This window comes from Notolabrus celidotus, chromosome 18 (assembly GCF_009762535.1).
Source record: "Notolabrus celidotus isolate fNotCel1 chromosome 18, fNotCel1.pri, whole genome shotgun sequence".
Classification (NCBI taxonomy): Eukaryota; Metazoa; Chordata; class Actinopteri; order Labriformes; family Labridae; genus Notolabrus; species Notolabrus celidotus.
This window is the reverse complement of record NC_048289.1, coordinates 18,228,818-18,254,642: the sequence shown is the minus strand read 5'-3', so window position 1 is coordinate 18,254,642 and position 25,825 is coordinate 18,228,818. Positions and strand designations below refer to the sequence as shown.

The 25,825-nt window shown below is 39.0% G+C and overlaps 1 protein-coding gene across 2 annotated transcripts; it reads left to right on the top strand.

Moving 5' to 3' along the window:
- The first annotated feature begins 542 nt into the window (after positions 1-542).
- vwa2 (von Willebrand factor A domain containing 2) lies at positions 543-25,439 on the top strand. 2 transcript variants are annotated; one of them, XM_034708757.1, is made up of 15 exons: positions 543-806; positions 2,157-2,214; positions 6,577-6,644; positions 12,472-12,546; positions 13,198-13,331; positions 13,403-13,512; positions 17,027-17,224; positions 17,324-17,457; positions 17,587-17,716; positions 19,778-19,833; positions 19,953-20,060; positions 20,161-20,739; positions 22,241-22,792; positions 22,937-23,059; positions 24,908-25,439. In XM_034708757.1, exons 3-15 carry the CDS (start codon positions 6,587-6,589, stop codon positions 25,036-25,038), a joined length of 2,388 nt encoding a protein of 795 aa, XP_034564648.1. In that variant the 5' UTR covers positions 543-806; positions 2,157-2,214; positions 6,577-6,586; the 3' UTR covers positions 25,039-25,439. The 2 variants fall into 2 exon arrangements, with proteins under 2 accessions (XP_034564648.1, XP_034564650.1); XM_034708759.1 differs by lacking the exon at positions 2,157-2,214.
- Positions 25,440-25,825: the final 386 nt, after the last annotated feature.

Below are 25,825 nucleotides of genomic sequence, written 5' to 3'. Positions count from 1 at the left end.
TATTTTTATTCTGACTGGCAAAATTGACTATTTTTAGATAATATAAAAAAAAAAATTCTTGAAGACATCTCACAGACCCCATTTGTGTTTTGCGACTCCCAAGCAGTGTGTCCAGAGGGATGGCCAAGGGTGGCACTGGCACCCCTTGAAATCCTATTGGCCACCCCATGGGTCACCCCAAAATCCTAAACTATGATTGGCTGTTTGCCTTGTCAGAGGTGGGGTTTCTGTTAAATTATATAATTTGGGATGACTTAAAAGGCTGGCTGTAGATTTATTTATTAGTGCCCTCAAATGTGACTTTGAAAAAAACATCTTGTCCTTAAAGAATTAAGCTTAAAAGATTTCTGCCACTTGGTCATGTTTTTTTTTAAGTCAGAAGGAATAAAAACTGTTTAATACTGTAATGAAACATAGGTTGTAAAGACAGAAAGGGTAAATGTTATTTATTTGTAAATGCACTGGCCACCCCTGCCTATGTGAGAGCCTCAGTTGGGCCACCCCGGACAAAAAGTTCTGGACACGCCCCTGCTCTCGTCTAATCACATTACTTGGTCATTGGGGTCCGTTTCCTGTGATTACTCCCCCATCTCCATACATGTCCCGTCTGGGAGAGGTGGAGAAGACCAAATTAGACCCTGTCGCTACAGGTACATCATAGGTGGGCATGGAGAGTAGGTGGAGCTGCTGCTCTCATGCTGTGCGGAGCAGAAAACACCGTCAGATGAGCTCCGGAGGGGAAACGACGAGGACTGCTGTCTGAGAGAGAAACTTTAGGGATTTATAACACGGAGCAGCGCGTGGTGGTGAGTGACACTGTTTATGACTTGAAGCTCGAGACAACATGGTCGAGACCTTTCACAGAGAAGCATGTACGAAATGAGGTGTTCAATACCTGACACGTTATAATCTTTGCAGTAAAATAATGTTAAGCCGATGAAGGCGACGGATGTAATTGCCAAATGCCTCCTGTACATTTTCCAAAAATGTTTTTATTTAAATTTTTACACATTACAAACAAAAGATCAATGTAAACAATTCAAGTAAGTGATGTTTTTGTAAAAGAAGCACAATAAGTAAATGAATGAAAAAACTGAAATAATAATGTGATAATAATTTGAAATAAAATATTGATAAATACTTACGCAGGAAAATAAAGAATAGTGAAACTGATAAGATAAATAAGTTAATATCAAAAATAAATAATTGGAAAAGAGCAATAAGTATGAAAATACAAATATATATCCATACATTTATACACATACATACATACACATATGCATACATACATACACATACAAACACATAATAATCATTATTATTATTTAAAAAAAATACATGAATAAATAAACAAACAAATGAGAATAATAGGAATTAAAAACCAAGAACAAATTGAGAAGTAAAATAAAAAAAAACACCACATATGACAATCTACAACAAGAACAACAGAACATGTTCATCATTGAATATAGGTGTCATGCTCTCAAAGGGATTCAAAGCCTCAAAGAATCAAATAAAGAAAAGTCTATGAAGATGGAAATTAAAAAAATCTCAAAATCTACACCCAGCTTCATTGAGCCTCTTGTACATTTAACTTGTTTTTGGCCATAATATTTAGGTTTAAAAATAAGTTAGGGCACACTCTTATATGTACCTATGGCAAGCAGCACCTCTAAAAGCATTCCCTGAGCTGTACTTATGTAGGCTTTCCCACATCAGTCTGTTTGGCATCTTTGGTTAACCTGAGCTAGTGTTGCATGTCAGGGCCATAACCTCTAACCCCATCTTAAACCTGCGTTGACCCTTGACACATTAAGGAGTGAGCAGATGTTGGAAGATAACAGGTTAGAAAAACATGTAAAAGCATGACACTTACTCTGCGTGGCTTTGTAAGCCTTTTAATTTGGCGTACTTATCTGCACAACAAGATTTATTATGTTAGATTCTTCCTCCTGGTGATTCTGGAAGTGTTATTTCCACAACAGGCTGCAGGGGCTTGCATCCTTTGTGTGTGGTTTTTAGCTTGTTTGTGCAACACAGTCCCATGATTAAGTGCATACCAAGGCATTCTGAATGATATACCTGTGGCTTTTAATCAGACTGTTTTCCAAACATGGAAAAATGTTAACACATGTCTTCTTCTTTTGTTTTAACAGTGGCCACTTTGGGTGACCCAACCTGAAAGTTTGTCAAGTGACACACCTCTGAATACAGGTTTGGAGATCTAAGAATTTTGTATGAAGTTGGTGCAAAAACAAGCAATCCTTTCTAATTACAGACTCCAGAGTGGAAGCATTTTCCAGCCTGTGTAGAAAGCCAAAGCAGACAGCACATCCTGGGCTCAAACCTTCTCTTTATATTACCTAAATCCAAGTTAAAAGTGAAGATAAAAGTAAGGAAATTCTGTGAATGAACATTTCCACTCACAGAATGTATTTACTTTGATCTTCTCTTCATCCCTGGTCCAGATCTTTGTGACACATTTCGGGTCCTTTAAGAAAGGTCGGCACATGTAGGACTTTGATTATGAGGTTCCTCAGAAAGGTGTTTGCTGACAGAGGGAAAGTGAGGAAAACCAAAAGACGAGGGGTGAACAGATCCACAAGAATGCTTGTGAAGAAGGAGCCAATTTTGAGACAGGTGTGCACAGCGTATGTGTGTGTGTGTTTTATATGTAGGCATGCATGACTGCGTCCTCCCAGAGGTTTATGTATGTGTTCCAGACACACATTCACAGCCTTCACTGGCACTAATGAAATCTCTTGTTCTCGCGAGGTACCAGTCGGTGCACAAACAGAGCATCAATAGCTCCCGGTGATGTTTATCTGCCCCGCGGCTTCTCACAGAGCCACCGCATGTCAGCTCTAGAGATCTGTATCGCAGACACACAGACTCCTCTTAAAGAGAGGCTCCGTCCTGCACACAATTCTATCTCTGTCTTCAGGATACACACACTTACCTGAAGCCCACCACAACACACTTGCGCACACACATGGACAGGATATCATGGCCAAGCTTATCAGCAGCCAGAGTTAATCAAACCTTATCTGCAGCCCCCTCAACTTGAAACCAGGATGAACATATAGAATAAGGCAGGTGGAGTTGTAGATCCTTCATTTCATTCTTATCATGCTTATAGAGTAGTTTAGTTATGTTGACAACATAACATGAAGTTATGTTGTTCATAAGGTTCCCCTGGATGAAATAGATCATGACAGCTCTTTATAAGTCCTGTTTTTGGGGAGCTAGCAGGAAATGTATGTCTGTTTTATTGGTTGTATTAAAGTAACACATAGTAATGTTAGCTCACAGTAACATTAGCACTCATACCCAGTTGTTTATAGTTTTTAGATAGAATAACTCTGAAAAACCGGAGGGATAAAGAGTAACATTTCACTGTAAAATTGTTTTCAAGTTCCGAGGAAAATGTCTGTCATCTAAATCTGGTCGATTGAACCATTAGGTGTTACATTTTTGTCTCATCAGCTATGCACACATTTAAGGATATAGAACAACTAAAATACACATTTAAGAATCAGATTTTTCAGAAAATAAACTTGTCACCAAGGGGCAGCTTCTTATGTTGATTAAAGAAGTGCCAAAAACTGCAGTTCCTCGAGGGTCCACTTAAAACTGGCTCCAGAGGCCCAGAAGACCCCTTTAATGTAATATCCGTGACGTCACCCATCTGTTTCTGAAGCGCTGTTTTGAGGCCAGTCAGCGGCGGCAGCCATATTGCTGCTGTCGAGCCAGCGTGGTTCACTATGGCGGGGTTTGAGCCTCCTGGCCAACAGCTACAGTGTTCTTGTCTGCTACAGCTGTAGTCTTGTCAATCAAGTCAGCTCTGCCTCTTATTGGAAGACTCTTAATCTCAATATCTTCAAAATTGCCGCTTTAGAAAAAAATTCACCCCCCCTACAGTGTGAGCCGATCGAGAAATGAGCTATCCAGACTACACTTGTCTTTTGTACCAGGCTGTAAACATGTTTATTTCTGCTGTAAAGATCAGCTTTTTTGAATTGGTGTGTATGTGGTTTCTGGTACTTCCGGAGCCAGCCTCAAGCGCATCCTTGATGAACTGCAGTTTTTAACAATTCCGCATTAGACTCATATTTTTAGACCTGAGGTTGCCGTTTGGTTATAACAGCACATTTTTACAGCTGAAACTACAAGTTAAGTGCTTCGTATGAAAATTGTTTTGGGTGTGCATATCCTATAACCTATATCCTATAACTCTAACCATTTTTTAAAAAACCTATACATTTTATAGAGTTCAATGAATTGGGCATAATTATGCAAAACCTGTAGCCTTAATAAGTGAGGCTGATGACTGGTGGGTACACTGTTTTAGCCTGAAGGCTAAAGGCCCATGTCTTGCTAGGCCGACAAAAAAGTTGGGTTGAGTCAGCATTTCCAATACGGCGACCACCATCGTTGGGCTTCAAAACTCCACTTCAGAAACCAGTGTATGACACCACTGAGACTGTGACCATGTTTTAACCCTCCTGTTATGTTGCGGGTCAAACTGACCCTTTTTGAAGTCTATTTTCGGTAATATTTGCCTTTTTAAACCAGCTAAATGCAGCACAAAAATCTGGGCAGCATGTGGCAGAAGAGGTGTCGTGTTAATTTATCAACATCACTTTCAAAAATAAAATAAATTCAAAATTTAAAATAAAATAACCAAAAATCTATGTCATGTAAAGCTATTGTATTCATATTTAGGGCTTTCCAATATACATTCAAAAAAGTTTTAACATGAATTTTAATGAAAAACGAGCGAGTTATGAGAATTAAAGAACACCAATGGACCACCAAATCTTGATTTAAATAGTTAGTAATGGAGTTAAAAAATAGATTTAAAAAAATGTGTATTGGGATTTTTTGAGGGGTTCTGACACTTTTGGATAATTGAATATGTCCCGGGTCAAATTGACCCAGGAACTTTATTGCTGTTCCAGAGAAACGAGCATAACAGAAGGGTTAAACAATCTATGTATGTAACTCTATAATTGAAGGTATCATTTTTACAGTTGATTGATGTATATCATTATTTCATTGAAATAGCCACATGTGACTCCCTAATTTACAAAAAACAAGAGTAATTTTATGAGCTTGTGTCATCCATCGAGTACATCGCTTCAAACAGACCGATTACAGCCTGGAAAACATGGGTCATGCATTTACAGCTCTTGTTTGATTACATGAAGACCCAGCTTAGCTGTCTGTTATCCTCAGTTTTATTGGATTCAATTTGTTGACAACTGTAGGTTAGCTTAAATGGAGGCTGAAGCAGAGAAGAGGGAGAAGAAAATAAGGTTGATAAAGGCCTTTTGGAGATAAAAAAAACAAACAGCACTACTGCTGCTTTGACTTGTAATGTAATGACAGAAAGACATAAGAACAGTCAAGTCACGGCTCGTTTACACATTTAATGTTTATTTCTTTGTGGCACAGCAGAATAATGTTAGTATTAGATTGGATTTTTGGTAATTTTGTTCACAATGCTAAGCTTTCACACTTGCAACCCACTGCAGGTGAACACACTCCTTATCACATTATACAAACATACCCTTACACTTAATCAGACTTTTTATATACAGGGGGTCTGACACACTATCTGGATATTGCTTATCTTTCCCACCCAGACAAAATACAGAGTGGTGAACATGCTGGTGTTAAGTACATGAAATATGTAGGGGTATACCTTTTGTGTGGTTAAGTGTGTTTTGGTATGCAGCCATGAGGAAAGATTATGGGATGTTTTTTTTCCACAGTCTTTTGAGCACTGACCTCTGCATTGTTGTAAATGAGCGAAGATACAACACACTGACACATTCTTACCTCAATGGGATTTTTTTATTTTTAGGTGTAGGGAAAAAAAAAGCATTGACATTTTTCATTCTGACCAGACTTCAGCTATCTCATTAAACATGCTTTAAAGCAGGCCCTGAAACACTAACATCCTTGTGTTTGTCCAAGGTATTGCTTTCAATCATCAAGTATCTTTTCATTGAGTTCTCTTTAAAGGTCAGCCTGACCAGCACCTAGTTTCTACAAATGGTAAGAGGGTGCACTTGAAAAGCTTTCTGACTACTTGTCAAACAGGTCAAGCAGTTACGCTGCCTATGGTTCATATTTTTGATCGTTAAGTGTCCTCTTAGCTTCCACCATCTGTTCTGCACTCCAAGAGATGTGAACTCAATTTTGTAATTCATCTCATCTTGGCTATAAAACTTTCTTTTGAAGTAGAATCTTCTAAAATAAGAAACAAGAATAGCTCTTATTCTCTGTAACATAATCTTACAGAATAAATGAATTGAAAGTCAGAAGACATTTTTATTTTTGTTGAATACTTGCATCCCTTAGGGTAGGAAAAAAACCTACAAGTGAAATACATGTGTTCCCTCTCCCCTCTGATAAAAGGTAACAAGCAGTGTATTGCTGTACTTTAAGGGTAAGCTTGGGAACTGAAAAAGCCTGAAATGTTTTTTCTACAAGACATTTAACTAAAACACTGTTGTTGTATTTTGTGTTCCCATTTTTTCATCCATGTTCATCTTTGTATCATTCCAGGTGCCCCAACATGCACTCTTTTATCCTTCCTGGTCTCCTCCCAGCGCTGCTGCTGCTGCTGCTTCATGGTTAGTTGGTTGATTTTATTACTGTTTTGCATTCAGTTTCTGAGGAGTGTACTTTCTGTTCCCCTCTGGTATTCAAAGACTTTGGAAGGACCGTTCAAATTGTTGTTATGGAATGCTTTAATGTAACCACACAACTCCTAATGCTTGGTTAGTTTATTTGAAGCTCTGTTCTGTGGTAACATAAAAATGTAGTGTTTTCTCATAAAGATTCATATGTCCAAGAAGTTAAACGTTTTATGTTGGAGTAGTTGTAAAGACAAATACCATTGTTAAATTTTCATTTTTAACAGCCAACTGACAGTTAGCTTAGCCTTGCAGAGGCAGAAAAATGGTGGACACAGTTTATCTAGCTTGGTCACAAAAGGTGCATTTCGACCAAGAGTTCCGGGGTCTTTTAGCCCCCAGAACTACTTTCCCTGGAACTTAATGGCGTTTTTCCACCACAGGAACTTTACCCCGGAACCAGGGACTTTACCCCTGAACTACGTGCGTTTCGACCGGAGGAACCAGGGTCTCAATTTAGTTCAGGGGTAGATAATCTCCCCCCTGAAATCCCCTGCTTGGGGGGTAGTACTTTTCAAAGGTCCTGGGACTTTAGGTTGAACGTTACAGTGTTTGTGGAGTGTACACAGTTGTTGAAACACAGAGGGAGTTCCTGGGAATGCAGACTAGTTTAGTTTTTATTAAGATTTCAAAATATTATTTAATATAATTTTTTTTCACCTTAAAGGTGCATTTCCACCAAGAGTTCTGGGATCTTTTAACTAAAAGGTTCCTGTGCTCCCATTGTTGTCTGCATTTCGACGGTGGGCTGAAGTCTTGGGTAGATTGTGCAAATCAGGCCAGTGACGTATGGAGGAAATAAATTATATTAAATAACATTTTAAAATATGAATAAAAAACTAAACTAGTATTCATTCCCAGGAACTCCCTCTTGTGTAGACTCCACAAACACTGTTAAGTTCAACCGAAAGTCCCAGGACCATTGAAAAGTACTACCCCCTAAGCAGGGGCTTTTCAGGGGGGAGATTATCTACCCCTGAACTTAATTTAGAACCTGGTTCCTCCCGTCGAAACGCACGTAGTTTAGGGGTGAAGTCCCTAGATCCTGGGTTAAGTTCTTGCGCTGGAAAAACGCCTATAGAAACTAATCCAAATGCAGAAACCTCTAAAACGCTCTCACTAAAATGTTCTGTACTAAATGTTCTTCTTTAAACAAATAATTTTCAATAATTTGAAGAACTAACTTGTTCTCTTTTTTTTTTTTAAAAATGGAACAAAAAGATGGATATAACTTTGAGGTTAATATGATGCTAACAGAACAGCCAGCAGTCTGTTCACCTAGCCTAGCAAAGATCGGAAACAGTGCTTGTCAGTGCTTAAGTAAATGTGTGTTAACATCAGAAATAGCACTGTAAAGGTTATTTTTAAATCAAGTTGAGATGAATATTAATATTAGTACAGTTGCAAAAGTGTTAAATGTGGTAACATTTTTGATAACACAGCAGATGCACTTCATTGTGGGTAGTGTTTGGCTGACAGTCCTCTAGTCAACCATAGATTCTTACATGATATTTTACTTCTTGATCTCACCAAAGTATTCCCATTATTTTCACCTCAAAGTGATTTCCTGCCTATTGACCTTAAAATACTGACTGTTTCCAGGTCTAATTTCACACTGCCATCACTAGTAGCGATGTTTTGCTGGACCCGAAAGCATCGGAATTTGCCTGAGGAGAGGGGAGGGATAATCGTTGGCTAATATAATCTTGAGTTGTTTTCAAAAATGACAGCTTTAGCACAAACTCAGGTATTTATTAGTGGTCTTTTTAGGACTTTGAACTTGAGCAAACCAGACTGTTTTACCCTGTCAAAACGCCCCTCTTTCCTGCAGTGCTGACAGCACAAATAACATGCTGCAGAGGTAATCCAGACTGTCAAATTTAATTTCCCAGAAAGGTGAATCCAACCCTGATTTTTGAGAAATTGCCCTTTAGATCTACCCGATAATTGGGGGGCTTTTGCTAATTGGACATAACTTCATACATTTGTATCTGCAACCATTAAAGACACACTGACATTTTGCCAGAGGCATTTGGCTGTACAGACTGTTTTTTTGTATAGAGTAGTGGGGCCTCACTGACTATGAAAAAGCCGTTTGCCAAGAGCCAGAACTTTCACTGTCAGGAAGACTTTTGGGGCTGGACTGACATTGAAATATGGGGACATTAAAGGGTCTGAAGACTTCTTTTGCAGCTATTACTTCTCTTTAATTACATTTTGAATATTTTCAATAAGGAGGAGATCTGCCTCTTGCACCCCTGGGCTAATCTGACATTTGAAAGTAGTACGGGATTCTCTCTGGGTGTTTAAAAGGGTATGCAAAATGATGGTTAGTTATGGGGCAGTGCCAATAGGCTTTGTTGTTGTTGTTAGTTAAGGAGATGGCAGCCAAAAAACACCTAAATTAGATTCCCCCAGTATTTTTTTTTATGTGATCAGAGATACGATTACATTTTTTAAGTGTTTTTCTAATATGCAATTTTCCGCAATTCAGGCTGGGGTTTGCTTGATCTACTTTTGTATGAAGTTTATAATAGTTTAACATTTTATGCAGTTTGTAATATTTGAACTTGTGAAAAATGTGAGCTAATTTAATTTTCACAAAGTGATCTTTTTGTTGATATCAGTATAGTAAAAACAAGCTATGCGGTTGACACTCCATTGAAAATAAGGATGCAAATGTCACACCTTTTTTTTTTTTTAAATATATTTCCATTAGGTTTTTCTGCTGTATACTTCAATGAAAAAGTGCATGTTACCCAGTTTTATATTTTTACAGACAAACAAGAACACATCATACAATGACAACCACTAGAGTCCAATCCAATGTGTTTTGAAATGTTAATTTAAAAACAAGAAAGCAGGAAGGACTCTCAAATCAGAAAGAAGATATGATACACAAAACAAACAATAACAAAAATAAATAAATACATAAATAAATAAAAAATGTCACGAGTTTTAACACTGCAAACATCACCACGATATTTACCTCACCTTACCGTCTATGGTGTCAACAAGCAGAGGCAAAATATGCCAGAACTCTTTTCCGTGGGTTGATTTGAAATGACGTGTGATCAGTTTGACTCTGGTGTTAAAGTTAATCACCATTGTCAAGGGGTTGTCAAGGGGTTTTGACCAATCAGAATCAAGCATCTTACACAACCGGAAGATCAGTAAGACAGCTGGGTTATAAAAATAAAAAGACGTTTAATTTGTTTCTTCCTTTTGTTACTTCATAATGTAACAGACAAAAATAATATACAGACTAACTTTTCTGTTGCAGCAATGCTCACATTTCTCTTTTTGTACATCTTGAACTTCCTATGATGTTTCAACACATGCAAAGTCACCGCAAGATATCCACCTTTTCAGATGAGTCAAGTCAGCGTAAAGCATTACAACAGTGTTGACAGGAGCAAACTCAAAATAACTCTCCATGTCCTATTTGAAGACAAGGCCTAAGCTATTCAGGGATCAGAATCTGTCATATGTATGTTGGAAAAACATCTATGTGTCCTAACGGGGTTAGCAAGGACAAGACGGCCATGTTCACATGGGCTTCTGAACAGGAAGTCACATGTCCCTCGCTCCTCTCTGTGCTGTACGTGTGTCTGAATAGAGCGACGTCCTTTCACTGAATGGGGTGAAAGAATGGTTGTCTTCACTTGTCTGCTCACATTAGCTGTGAATACTTCATTATCTCACAGAGTGGGTCAAGAGGGAGTCAGTGAACTGTACCGGCTTCAGGGTTAGGATTCCAATTATAGATACTGATAGTAAAGTTTATTTGTATATTCTATTTTGTACAAAGAATTAATACAGAAAAGGTTTAACCATAAGGACGAATCAATCCTCCTAGAATAAAAGACAGAATGAGCATTAAATTAAAAAAATATATCAGCATGATAATTAGTCTAAACTAAAGATTTAGGTAAAGGTAAGATGAACAACAAAGATTGAAAAATGATGGAAAATTAAAACCCTCTGTCAAAATAAAGCAAATTAAAGATGAAAGTCATATGTCAGTTACATGAATATGGTAATTCCAATGAGTTAGAAGATATGCACCTGTACAAGAGCCACTGAAGTCCTGCTAAGGTGATGATGTTATCTTGTACGCACAAGATTATAATCTGTTAGAAAATAAATACACTGTCCATGTGTGATGAATGAGGCATAAACATTCATCTCTGGTTCCAACATACTGTTTATTTTTTATTTTATAAGTTATATTTTTGGGCCATTGGACCTTTATTTTATAAAGGAGAGGACAGTGGATAGTGTAGGAAACTGGGAGAGAGTGGGGGAGTGAAATGCAGGAAAGAGGCTGCAGGCTGGATTCAAGTCTGCGCCCCAACATGCTGTTTATTTAGATGAAAACAGAGGCATATTAGTTCTCTCACAGCCACCTTTGTAGGAGAAATCGCTTGAACACAGAAAGAAATGATTTAGTTAACTGTCAGACAGCATCGCGACCCCACAGTGATTAATGTAGCTGTGTTCTAACTAGTAAAGCATAACATGGTGAGCTAAAATGACTCTGCAGTAAATCTTTATCATCACCAAAGTGTTTGATGTTAAACTCAGAGATTTTCACAATCATACTTTATGGATAAATGACTCTTTCACAGAGAAAAACAGACTGACCTAATGTATTTAAGTGAATGATTGTTCTAAAACACAACATGGGTCACACCCCTCGGATCTGCCCAGCAGAGGACACTTATTTTACACATAGTAAAAAGGTTAACAGCTTGTATAGATAATTAAATGTACAGCTTATGGGACTTTCAAGGCTCCGCACAGCTGTGTATTAGAGATACGAAAAAATAAATGAATTTACCCCATCTTTTTCCCTTTATATTGTTATATATATTTATTATTTAATCTCTTTGATTCACCCTGAGCCCCATGTTGAATGTGATGTCATATAAGAACACACACAGCCTTGGCACACTAATGTTTCATTAATATGGTGCATGGAAACTGGTCCATGCATTTATCTTAAGCAGACTATTCTACTGTAACGGTGTCTTTACAGGACTCCCTAAAAAGTCCATCAGACGACTGCAGCTCATACAGAATGCTGCTGCTCGAGTCCTAACAAGGACCAAAAAAGTAGACCACATCATTCCAGTTCCTAGATCTCTACACTGTCTTCCTGTTTTTCAGAGAATATACTTTAAAATCCTGCTGATGGTTTATAAAGCGCTGAATGGTTTAGGCCCAAAATACATTGCTGATCTGCTGCTACTGTATGAACCATCTGGACCTCTGAGGTCATCAGGTACTGGTCTGCTTTCAGTCCCTAGAGTCAGAACTAAACATGGTGAAGCAGTGTTTAGTCATTATGCACCACATATCTGGAACACACTCCCTGAAAGCTGTAGGTCCGCTCCAACTCTCACCTCTTTTAAATCAAAGATTAAGACCTTTTTATTAGCCAATGCCTTCCTATCTTAGCTTATTTTAACTCACTTTAAATTTTAAATTTACTTTTAATGTATTTCTAATTTTCCTTTTCTTTGCTGTTTTATTATATTTGTCATTTTAATTGTGCTCTTTTATACCTGTCTGAATGTTTCAACGCTTTTAATGTTTTAATGTAAAGCACATTGAGTTGCCCTCACATATGAAATGAGCTATACAAATAAAGCTGCCTTGCCTTGCCTTACTTATTTGTTCATGCCGTGTATTCCCACATTAACCTGCCCATACAGGATGTGTGACGATTGACTGACATCTGTGTTTTGGTCCCCTGTAGTCCAGCAGGCCACCTCAGTGCAGGAGATCCACACCAGCCATGAGAACATCCTGAAGATCAACTCAGCAGGAGAAAGTAAGTCCTCTAGTTTATTCTGGTGTACAATTAAAGAGAGCACACCTTCACTCTCACATTATCTGAGGAAACATTTCAAAGAACAGTTATTTCAAAAGATCAGAAAGTTGTAATTCAGGTCAACTTTTGAACATTTCTTCCAGGTGGTGGGCGACCTCGTTAGCCTTGTATCTGCTCCTCAAAAGAAAGTGTTTATGGGTGACTTTCCCACCAACAGACAGAATGACTGATAGATAGACAGGCAGCACGTGTTCCCCGTCTGTAATGGCCCTCTTCACGATCAGCTGCACATTCTAACATGACAGCAACACAGCTGATTATTTACACCACCTGCAAGTACAAACATGCAGAGGGAGAAAGAAAGAGCTGTTGCTTGGTGATGGTTTTGTCAGTGTGCACTTTGGAAAAGAAAATTGAGCCCAGGCATGCTAAGCCTTTCTTTAACTATTATAATATGAAGGTATTATTTTCATTTGCAACAGCCCATTTATCTTAACAGGGATAATCCCATAATACCCATGAAGAAGAAGGGGATAGGAAGGCCTTTATCAGAATTGAGGAGATATGTGGGACTTAAAGTTTGTCATTATCTCACTAATGTGTTTATCTTTTTCTCTGTGTGTGTGTGTGTGTGTGTGTTTCTATCGGAAGTGATGCAGTGCTCAGCAGCCATGGATATCCTCTTCCTCATGGACGGCTCTTACAGTGTGGGGAAAGGCAGCTTTGAGAGGTCCAAGCACTACGCCATCAAACTCTGCCAGGCATTAGACATCGCACCAGACAAGGTTTGTCTCTTTTCTTTAGTTTCTTCCTTTCTATATCATTCTTTACTCAAATTATTCCTCTGTTTTTTTAGGTGCGAGTCGGTTTGATCCAGTTTGGTTCCAAGCCTCGGCTTGAGTTTGCGCTGGACTCTCATACAACAAAACAAGAGCTAAAGAAGCACATGAAAAAAGTTTCTTACAGGTGAGTTTATATTCTTATTTAATAGTCTTATTTAATCCACTAGAATTTTGCTGTAACTGTTCACAAGAAAACAGTGCTCATGTAGATAAACTATGTTGGTGTTTCTTGGAAAGTTCCACTTGTTAGGTAAAAAATTTGAATCTGTGTTGTCGGTATACTGCCAGGTGCATCAACATAAATGTGCTCGGAGAATATAAAGAGAGAGACATGTTTCATTCATATTAGTTTATCTGGGCATTCATCAGAGGTGACGGGGAGTTTGGTTACACGTGTTCTGGGGGCGCCAGTTTGGCCAAGTGGTTAACCTCATGTAAAGGCGTTACAGACCTCAAGCGGGTGGAGGGATCTATTCCAGCCTGTGGCCTCTCTTCCTACATTCTCTATCTACTGTCCTATCCTCTCAATAAAGGCATAAAAACTCATCACTACCTGCACACTATACATTATCCCGCTCATTACCAAGCCATTAAGTAAAGACGTAAATAAGTCTCTCTAAAATATTGGTTAAAAAATTGATTTTGTTGACTTACAATTATTTACTAATTGAACTACAATAAAATAGTCCCTCTAATTCCATGGTTGGTGACGCAAAGGATTCTCATCAGCCCTCTTTTGGGATGAATTAACATTAAACTGAACATAATCCATCGTCAAGTAAAAAAATGTGCCTGCTTATTTATAATTTATATCAGACTGAACCATACCATTGCTGTTAATGTTAGACAAGGTGAACAGGACTTCTGTAGTTAATTTCTGTTTGAATTAGCTTAAACCACTTGGCCAACGGCAACCCAGAAACTGTTGTTTTTGCCACAGTGCTAATAAAAAACAGTGATTTTCTGGGCTAAAAAGGCAGGACAGGTATTTATTACAGATACTATAAGTTGGTTGTAAGAAAGCCATTACCAGAATGTGGCTGAATAAAGAATCCCCAACAATCAATGAATGGAAAGAAATTATTCAAGACATTTATTGTATGGAACAACTGACTTTCTTACTAAGACATGCAACGAGAAAAGGTGAAAAATATTAGTAGAAGTGGACAACTTATATGAACGTGTAATGATGTCTATATTTTTATATGTTCTGCTGTGGAAAATGCCTTGTTTGTGCCTCCTGTGGACAACCTTGAACTGGCAGGACTGTAAGGATTTTAAAGAAATTCTCAGACACTTAAGAACCAGACATGCATTCTGTTAAATAACACAGCTAGCCACCTCACTATTTTTTTTTTCTCCTCTCTGTCCCTTACTATGGTATATCATGTCAAGCATTTTACCTCACTCTTGATGACCCTGTCTGTTTAATGTTTTCAGTATTGTTTGTAAAATATTTGTTACAAAACAAGAAAAAGAAAGTCTAAAAACCCCCCCCCCAAAAAACAAACAGTGATTTTGCCACAGTGTCGATAGGCAATGTTGAAATGTGCTGGACTTATTTACAGGTGTTGATTAGATAAGAAGTGTGCCAGAAGCTCCATTTTGCTGTTGAAAATGAATTATCCTTTTGATTGGGTTCAACATAACATTGAACATACAAACGGGTTATAAGTCATGTTTTTTTTAACTTGTCACCAATCTCTAGATTAGAGCACAACACAGATTAAACTAGTTTGCAGAAATGTCCAAACAGAGAGTTAATAACACTAACAAAGGTTTCTTTATGTTGAACATGTTACATGACCTTGACCGGGTTAAGTCCAAACCCATGTTGACAACAAAACACACACACATACACACTTTCTGATGCTTAGTGCTGGTGATGCTCGCTGGAAGGGAAAACAAATTAATTTCAGATTAGGGGGTAAAACACAGGTGGTCGCTGGATATTGGATCAGGACATGAGCTGAGGATGAGGATGGTGATTTGGCCATGTGTGCATCACATTTTAGAAGTAACATATTGGCCATATGGTGTTTTAAAATTAAGTTATCTCAACCAATCACATCATGTCGTTGGTTTAACACAGCTTTAAGAAGTGCTCTGTAGTCTCCCTCCCTAAAATATTCTATACCCTTCTACCACTACCCTAATATTTAACAAGCATCACTTTTTTTTTCCAATCTCCCATTTATATATCATATATATATCATAAAAATGTATTGTAGAACACTGAATAGAACATATTTATGCAAAGAAACAGATTCTTTTACTTAAGCTACACATTTCTGTCCCAAAAGCTTGTACCGAAGCTGGGAAAATGGCTTTTAGGTATGCTGCACCCTCAGCCTGGAATTAATTGCAAAATGGCTTGAAACTCAAGGAGCTGGTATCACTGAATGTTTTTAAATCTAAAATGAACGACCTTGAAGCTGAATTTTTTGAATATCGTTGTTTTTAGTGTATCTTGTAACAACTGCCTCCTAGGTAATGGCTCTTCCTGCTACAAATGCTGTGCTTGTAAAGTGTCCTTCTGTTCTCTGTGTGTCTATGTCTGTAACTTGTGGGGGGTTTTTTCGCTGCTGACTGTCTTGGCCAGGTCTCACTTCGAAAAGAGATCATTGATCTCAATGGGAACAACCGGGTTAAATAAATAAAAATAAAATAGTTGTGTTCTCACAGTCCTATCTGAAGGCGTCTCTGGTCTTGGCTGTATTATCTTGTAGTTTCAGACCATCTAGCAAAGCACTGTTTCATAATTAAAGAGAAAAATATGGAGGAACCATAGACGTTATATAAATATGGGCCGCACTCCTCCATCTCTTCACATTGTTAAAAGTGAAGCCAAATCATCCCGTGAGGGTTTCTGGCATCTCACGCTGGGGACATAATTTGGAGTCAAGCGATATGGCTGGATTGACCCTTCTGTTAATTAAAGCTAGGGTTGGTAGTCACAGAAAACTAGCATGAATTTGAATGTAGTATTTCCTCAGGACTTCGTCTAACCCCTCCCCCCCTCCCCTCGGAGCTCACATGCATGAGCGCCGCTGCTTTGCGGCCATATGATCGTGACTGATTCCAAACCGGTCCTCAGCACATCGTTTGTGTTTTGCATTACGTCAACTCATGTCTCACTGAGTGGTAAGAAAACACCAAAACATTGCCATCTTGAAAGTTTAAAAACGCAAACAAACTTGAAATGTACGCACAGGAGGCGGGCAGAACGGCAGGACGGAATTTGATTGGTTTCATAATTTGGCTCCTAAAGGCAGGGATTGGTTGGTGTTTTCCCAGGTTTACTCCGGCTGTAGATAGCAGCTTTTTTTCACTCTTTTTTAAGAACACATTATGTATTGATTGCCATCGGGACATAAAGATAATTTTAACCAGTATGACAAAAAGTGTATCTAAATCTGACTACCAACCCCAGCTTTGAAACACATATTTAATTTATCATAGTTTTGGCTTCAGTTCAAGAGAGCTGTTGTGTCGTCCATGTTTTTTTTACAGTCTGTGGGTTTCAGAATATTATCATCTAAAACTGGGAAGCACGGTGCTGACTCTGCTATGCCTATGTAGCACATACTCTCCATCCCCTCCAATAAAAGTCAATTCTCCATGCTCTGAACTCACAGGGGAGGCAGCACTCAGACAAGCCTGGCTCTGAAGTACATTCTGAGGAAAGGTTTCCCAGGCGGCCGCAACTCCTCCACGGCAGCCCAGATAGCCATCCTGTTATCAGATGGGAAGTCTCAGGGTAACGCTGTGCAGGCGGCTGCTCAGCTCAAAGAGGCAGGCGTGGTCCTGTTCACTGTGGGCCTCCGCTATCCCAGGTATGTGTGATTGAAGGAAAATGTTAACCGCTGCCATAATGATAACAATTGTAACACCCTTTGTCTCTACCTAGAGGAATCACTGTTTTTCTTTTGCAGGTGGGAGGAACTTCATGCCATGGCCAGTGAGCCAATAGAGAGCCATGTGTTCTTTGCAGAACATTTTTATGATGCTGTCAACGGCTTGTACACCACGCTGTCCACCTTCTCTGTCTGCAACGCCACACCTGCAGGTGCAACACATGAAACTATCCGCATGTATCCACTTATCTAGACCAAGAATATTAAAATAACAATTATTGTGCATTTAAGATGTTAAAGTATTTCCTTGCTTCCTACCTAATCTCTCTTTTTGTTCCCAGGTTGTCATGTGGAGGTGTTTCCCTGTGAGCGGAAAACATTGGAGACAGTGAAAGAGCTGCTGGGGAATTTCATGTGTTGGAAAGGTGCCAAGGGTTATTCCCCATACACGTCTCTCTGTCCCCACTACAGGCAAGTGTACATGCTGGCGTGATGTCGAAGAGGCACTTATTCTGATTACAAGATGAAACATCAATACAACAAGCACTAAAAAGTGTCAAACACAGCTGCTTTTACACGCCAAAGTAAAGCGCTCATTTAAATTAATGTTCACCAACATGTGCGTTTTGGTTCCACTTTTTTAAATTAGCTGAATAATGTGTCTGCTCCGGTCAAAAGCATTTTTGTAAATACAGGGTCACCAACCAGCATTCCCTGTGGGTATCACACTAACTATTGACAAATACCTTATACAACCCCACTTTAAAAAATTGACTGTCACTTTAATTCCTCCTTAAAACCACTAAACAGATACTGATAAATGATTAAGAAAGGATGACCTAGTCAATAAAATTCTACCATTTTGAAGGTTTTCTTAAATTCAAATTCAGATCCAGGCTCTAAAATCATATCTAAGTTGTTCAATGGATTAAATGAGCAAGATGGGGACAACACGACTTATGTAAAAGAAAAATGGGAAAAGGAAGGAAATCTTACATTACACTCTGAAATATGGGAAAAAACTCCACAAACAACAATGGAAAAGTACATCTGCTTTCTCCCGGAGAGAGTTTGGATGGAAAAAATGTGACACGTTTCTTTAAAACGCCTGTCACAAAATAAACTTGTAAATAAAAACACATCCTGTTGGAGGTCTTGTGGGGAAAATAAGGCAACTCATTACCATGTATTCTGGCAATGCCCTTTGCTCCAGAATTACTGGATTCAAGTTAAAAACATTGTGGAAAAGGTGCTCAAAGTGCCAATCCCTTTCAATTTTGCAACGCTCTATCTAGGCCTGCAGCCAGACAGCATTGAGGGCTTTTCCAAAAAATACATGTTCAATATTCTGCTGGTATCAAACAAGAAAGCACTCACTAGAAAATGGATGTCAACAGATGCCCCCACAGTTGAGAACTGGTATGATGTAATCTATGATATTTTCGTGATGGAGAAACTCACATTTAGTTTAAGACTTGAACAACAGAAGTTTAAAGGTTGTTGGACCACTTATACATCTTCACTAAACCCTACTACAACCAAACTCAGAATATGGAGCTAAGACACCTCTTCCCCTTGAGTGTTCGCTGCTTTTCGTTTTGTTTTTTATTTTTCTTGAGCTATTAAATTGTTTGGGTTTTTTTTATTAAAAGAAAAAGAAATGCAGTGTACATTTACATTGTTCAACACTGTAATAACAATATAAAGTGCAATAATTACCAAATATAAAAGAATGCATGTTATGAATGCTTTAAAAAAAAAAAGGACAAAAAAAGAAGAAGAAAAAAAACCTTGTTCAGCAGGACACGTCCCATGTTTTAATGTGCTGTGCTGATGATGAAAACAAGCGCTTCTACAAAGTTACAACCACATCATAGTATACAACTGATAAATTTATTGCAACTTTTCCTTTGAATTTTCCAAACTACAAAGCTCTTCATCTCAGATACAGCACAAAGTAGCATTGCCACTTGAAACCTTAGACTTTACAAAATATGAACATATTTTAGACCTAACTTTAGGTCAGCCTAGAAAGAGGCGTTGAGGCGGGCCTTAAACCTCCTGGCAAACGGCTACATTGCGCTCGGTGTCAGTCCAATCAACTATGTCCCTGATTAGGCAAATGTATGTCTAACTCCTAGTCTTGATATCCTCAAAACAGTTGAATAATAAAAAAATCCAACCCCTCGCACTGTGGGTACAAATAAGGACAATACCCATTCAAAGTAAAACATGTTTTGAACCAGGCTTTGAACACGTTTGAGTCTGCTGTCAAAACGGGCATTTTAACATGAGTGTTAATGAGGTTTTCTTGGCTTCTGGAGTCAGCCTCAAGTGGACACTTGAGGAACTGCAATTATTTGCACTCCCATTTTTCATCACTGGAGGTTGCCACTTGCTCAAAACTTGCTTTTCTTCCTTTGAATCGTACACAATAAAATGCATAATATGTCCAATGTAAATTCAAGGTATAAATATGTACTTTTAAAATTCTTATCCTGATGAAACATGTCAATTTTGTGTATTCTGCAGGTACAACAAGGTGTATAGAAGACACCAGACAGTCTGCCATCGGACCATCTGTCCAGGTAAAAACACTGTCCTCTCTCTTATCCTAATTTTAGATGATCTTTATTGTTGAATGTGCCTCTTAATCTATATTTATGCAGCTTATCTCCTGCTCTTCTGTCTCTGTGCTCTACTGTAGATCCATGTGACTCCCAGCCCTGTCTGAATGGTGGAACCTGTGTATCAGAAGGGCCAGAGGATTACAGCTGTGTATGTCCACCTGGCTATGGAGGAGACCCTCACTGTGGTCTGTTCTTCTTTTCACACTCTATGATAATTACAAATATCACCCCACTGTCTGCAAACATCTGTATTTGAACTAATGTGACCCCTTCATCACTCCTCAGCTCCTGCACTGTCTCTGGACTGCTCTGTGGACTTGCTCTTCCTGGTGGAGGGCTCGGCCACACTCACCTTGGAAGGCTTCCTCCGCCTCAAGTTCTTCCTAAAGCGTTTCCTGCAGACCGTGATCGGGTCTGACAGCCCCAGTAAAGTCGGTCTGGCTTTGTTCGGAGGAGAGACCAAAGTCGTGGCCCCCGTGGGAAAGTTCAACAAGAACCTTAAGGGTCTTCTTAAAGCTGTGGAGGCTCTACAGCCAATAGGAGGAGAGACCCTGACAGGACAGGCCCTCCGCTACGTCACGCGTCACGGCTTTGTGAGTGCTCCAGTGTTCGCTGACGTCACAGATGATCTCCCCCGTGTGGTGGTGCTGCTCACCTCCTCTCCTTCTGCCGATGAAGTGGTCGAGCCTTCAAAGTATGCTCGAGACAGAGAGATCTTCCTGATCGGGTTAGGGCCGGACTTCTTAAAGGGACAGCTTAATAACATCACAGGAAATCCTCAGAGGACGATCACCTACTCATCTCCTGAGTTCAGTGCCAAAATCCCTGAGCTCAAGGCTAAGATCTGCAGTGTGGACACACAAGGTACGAACTCACTCGAGTCTAATAAATGTATTCAGTGCATTTACTTAACAATATCAAAACTATCTTTTTTTGAGTGTGAGACGTAGACAGGATAAAACAAGTTAGTTGTAGAAGAGTGGTCATGAAGCCCAAGGCTGATGGTCATCACTATATTGGAAATCCTGACTCAGCCAAACTTGTGATCAGTCTAGAAACTTGCAAAGAGGCGGGTCATAAGTCTCCTGGCAAACAGTTACAACCAAGCGGTAACCTCTGGTCTCAAACAATGAAGCCCATGCGGAAGTGTTATAAATTGCAATTCATTGAGAATCCACTTGAGGCTGGCTGCAGAAACACTGGAAACCACATAGACACCAATTCAAGAAAGACGATCTTTGCAGCATTAATAAACAGGTTTACAGCCTGGTTCATACCTCTCAGCCTTAATAGAATCTAAACAGATGCTTTAGAAGACGTACCCTCTGTAGAGTTGTTATAAATAAAGAAATGAGCTACCAAAACAGACACCTTTTGTTGTACCCGACTGTAAACATGTTTATTTCTTATGACGGAGGATTAAGATGGAATAGATAGAATGCCTTTATTGTCATTGCAACAAGTACAACGAAATTGAAAGGTGCAGTCCTCATTAGGTGTCATTTAAAAGAGGCAAAAAAATTCAAGGTATAAAAGTAACAAATACAGAAATAAAAAAACACTGTCATACACACACAACATACAAATCAATCACGGAGCAACAAAGTTCACAGTTGAGAATGATTTTTTTTCCCAGTCTTATTATTGCAAAGTTTATGTTATCATTGCACTTGTGTATTGCACTTGACCATATTGCACAAAGTCACTATTCAAAGATCACACAAAAAAGGAAAACATACGATTTCAAGATTAAAGTCAGAATTTTTAATGAAATTAGTCGCAAGACAGGAACATAGTAAAATTGTGAGAAATAAGTTGTACATTTTCAAAAATAAGCCATAAGAATAAAGTCTTAATATTATGGGATAAAATGGTAATTTTGGTCCATGATTAGTCTATTTGTTATTTCAAAGGAGAAGATCAGAGGAGCAGTCAGGTGCCTGCATTCAAATTAGGAACATGGAGCATCTGGTGCAGTTAAACCAAAGTACAGGCTTCATAAATCATGAAATTGATCCAAGTTCCTCATTTCTGTGTATGCGGCTGGCTGCTCTTCTGAAATCCTCCTAAATTAACTACGGTTCATAATTAGAACTTCTTTCTTATCAAGTTACAACTTTAATTTTGCAAGATTAAGAGTGTATTGTCATAAATGTATGACTTCCCTATTTATTTTTTTTGTAAACATAAGTTTTTCTCTTGAATTTACAGAAACTATACATGCATGAAGTCGGTCCAGACAAGAAAAAGCAATAACAAGGAACATTTTAAATACTTTGACCAGTAATAATTACGTTGAATTAACATAGATGGCATATGCGATATGTCCATACACGACATAATTCTGTTTTGTTTTCATTTCCAGGTTGCCTTGGTCAAGCGGTGGACCTCGTCTTCGCTCTGGATGCCTCTTCTGGCGTTGGCAGTGAAAACTTTGTCACCCTTCGTGACTTTGTGCGCAGCCTCACCGTCCAGTTCGACATCAACCGTGACGTGGCACAAGTGGCTCTCGTCACCTACGGTCGCAGAGCCACCACCGTCTTCAACCTGGACACCCACGACAGCGGCTCGGCCATACTCAAAGCTGTAGCCGACGCCAACTACTTAGGCGGAGTGGCTTCGACTGGTGCGGCATTGCTCCATGTTCACTCCAACGTCCTGACGGTGGCTAAAGGCGCTCGGCCCGGAGTCAACAAAGCTGTGGTTGTGGTGACGGACGGGTCAGGCGGGGATGATGCTCTGGTCCCAGCTCAAAAGATCAGAGATAATGGAGTGTCTCTGTTTGTGATCGGTATTGGAGACGTGCAGAAAGAGAGGCTGCTGCAGATCGCAGGTACAGAGGAGCACATGATCTCTGTGCCATCATACGAGGACCTCAAGTATTTTGAGGATGTGCTGGTGCAGATGTTGTGTTCAGGTGAGAATGAAACTTGAACGGACCACTTTGAAGAGACTAAGGGGTAGATTAAGAAAAAAAACAATGTGCAATTCATTCTGTTTCTACTTTTGTGCATTCTTACACTTGTTCTGTCTGTGTTCTTTTTCATGGTCTCTCCATCAGAGGTAAAGAAGCCGGTGAACCTGTGTAAGCCCAACCCGTGTATGAATGATGGGATCTGCATCTCAACCGGAGGAAGCTTCCGCTGTCAGTGCCAAGGCTTTGAAGGACCACACTGTGAAACAAGTCAGTAACTCTCCAAACGCTTGTTTTCTTTAACTTGTTTCTTATCTGTGTTTGACAAAACTTTAAACACTAACTCGGCGGTAACTCTGATCAACATCCTGAGAAATCCTAACATTACATTTTGCTAACAGAGAGCTGTTGTGAAGTGTTTACACTAAGTTTAAATGCCTGCATGTCTGGTTCAAAATGTCTGGATAATCAGCCCGTTCTCTGCTTACCAAACTGTCAAATATTGAAGCTTTGTGACAGGCGGTCCTTTTTGTCTCATACAGTATGAAAAGGTACCAATTAGCTTCTACTTGGCATGCACAGGGCTTTCATTTAACTAGAATCTGACCCTCTTTCGGAAATATGAAACACTCAAAGCAACAAATCGAGGTGAAGAAGTAGACAGGCCACTGAGGGTGTTGCTCAGGGTTGCCAGGTCTGCAGTTTTCCTGCAGAATTGGGCTTTTAAAAAAAAAAAATTTCCACAGATTGTGTGGACCTATCATTGTACAGGCTCATTTTTTGTTTTTACTCATTCAAACTTATATCCTTGTGTGGACCACGCTACACAAGGATATAAGTTTGAACATTTAATGTATTAGTTGTGCGTAGTGTACCCAGCTGAAGGAGACTCAGGATGGGGGTTCCGTCTCAGCGTTATCTTACCAAGCTGATCTTGACCCAGGTTGTACCTGGAAGTGGACAAGGGCTTAAAAGAAGTGAGCACAAGTTGAGTAGGAGAGGATAAGGAAAAAGGTTAAGTGCAGTAGAGTAAGGTGAGGGAGGGTGGGTTGAAGAATCACCGGACAAGCAGTTGGAGTAGGCTGGCTACGTTTAAGTAGGCTTGTCAGGTGATTGAGGGTGTGGTTTAGGCGTGGTCCTGCTCCCAAATTTAAGTTAACACCTTAACTTCATTTATTTTTTTCACTGGGACAGTTTAAATAGCTGTTGGGCTTGTGTTGATTGGCTATAGATGGTTCAAACATGACAGGACTTTCTCATGTGAAACCAAATGACATTATTTAACCTAATCCATTTTATTACTATTATCAGAATCAGAATCAGAATCAGCTTTATTGGCCAGGTATGCTTGAACACACAAGGAATTTGTCTTTGGTAAACTGTGCTCTCTTTGTACAAAGGCATAAGAATAAGGCATAAAAATAAAAATAAAAATATAAATATAATAATAATAACATCAACTTTAAACATAAAATAATAAATATAGGCATGACTAATATGTACAGGCTAAAAATAATTATCCTGATATACAAAACCTTGTTATGAGAGTGAGATACCTAAAGGGTGCAATGGCAGGTCACTTTTAACTACCTAGAAATAGAACTACTTGTTGATTATGTGTTTATATTTATATGTATTCTGAAAAAGCATAGTGATGCCAAACAACATGATAACAGGCAATCAGTTTCGGCCATGAGTCTGAACCACTCTTTAAACTCTAAAAATGGGCATTTTAACATGGGAGTCAATGGGACTTCCTGGGCTGGCCTCTGGGAGCCTCTAGTGGACTTTTTAGGAACCACAGTTTTTTGCACTTAAACATTGGCCTCACTTTTTTAATGTGGAGGTTTCTGCTTGGACATCCTCCATCAGTGATTGCAACTGCACGGAGTAGCAGCATCAACAAGACGGATAAACAAGGAGTTATAGGTTATAGGAAGGCAGGTTTTGAGAGACCTGGTTGAGATTCGACCTGGCACATGTCCAGCTCTGAGAGCTTCTATCACAGTGTTTGCTCTAACTAGAATTTTGAATTACTAATGCTTACAGGTATTTGGTTAATAACAATTGAAGTTCCACTAACAGCTGACTCGTGACTTTTCTATTGTCTGTCTGTAGAGAGCAGCAGACCTTCAGCTAGAGGAGATCGTCCAAGGCCGGCTGCTCTGAGGAAGAAGAGCCGGCAGAAGAAGAGTCACCAGGAGCTCCTTCATCACTACAAACTGCACCGCAGGAGACACACTGCCTGATACAGCTGACACATAAGAAAAAAATACAATACACATAAAAGTCTTTATTGAACTATTTAAAAACCAAGGATGAGTACACTGGATTAAAATATGATTACTGGTAAATATTTAAACGTGCACTCACCTTGAAAAAGTGCCTTCATACTGTTTCTATTTCTACTGCAGAGTCCGTGTTTGTATCTGCTGTTGAGTTGACAGCCAGTCTGTACTCACTGCATCAGATGTAAACTGTATATCATATCAGTGTTTATCCAGGTCTAGATGTAATTATTTGTACTGTACAATCACCACAAAACTCTCTCATTTGGAAACTGGACTGACAATTCTTGATGTCAAGCAGCTGTTTTAAATTGTATGTATATTTTTTATATTCCTTTAACTAAATAATTGTATAAAATGTGCTTTATGTTTTTATTTGATAGATATTTAGGTGCAAAACCAGCCATACTATGTGCTTTATCTCTTTTAGTAAAAAAGATAAATCTCATAACGGCACAAAATCCATAATGATTGTCATTCGAGCTCTAAGAGTATTATTAATCAGCTAGCTTTAAAAATATGTTTTAAGTAATGGGTTATTTGAATGAATAGCCAAAGCTCCATTTAAATGCTTTAAGGATTCTGAAACATTGAGAATCCCATGGCCCCACTTCATGATTATTTTATGACTTCATTAGGGAGAAGTGGTTCAGTTAACTATCATAACTGTTAATTTTTAATGCTGCAGATCTCCAGTGTCCTCAGAGTCTTTACTGCAGTACTCCTTGAGCTCATGTTAACACACAGA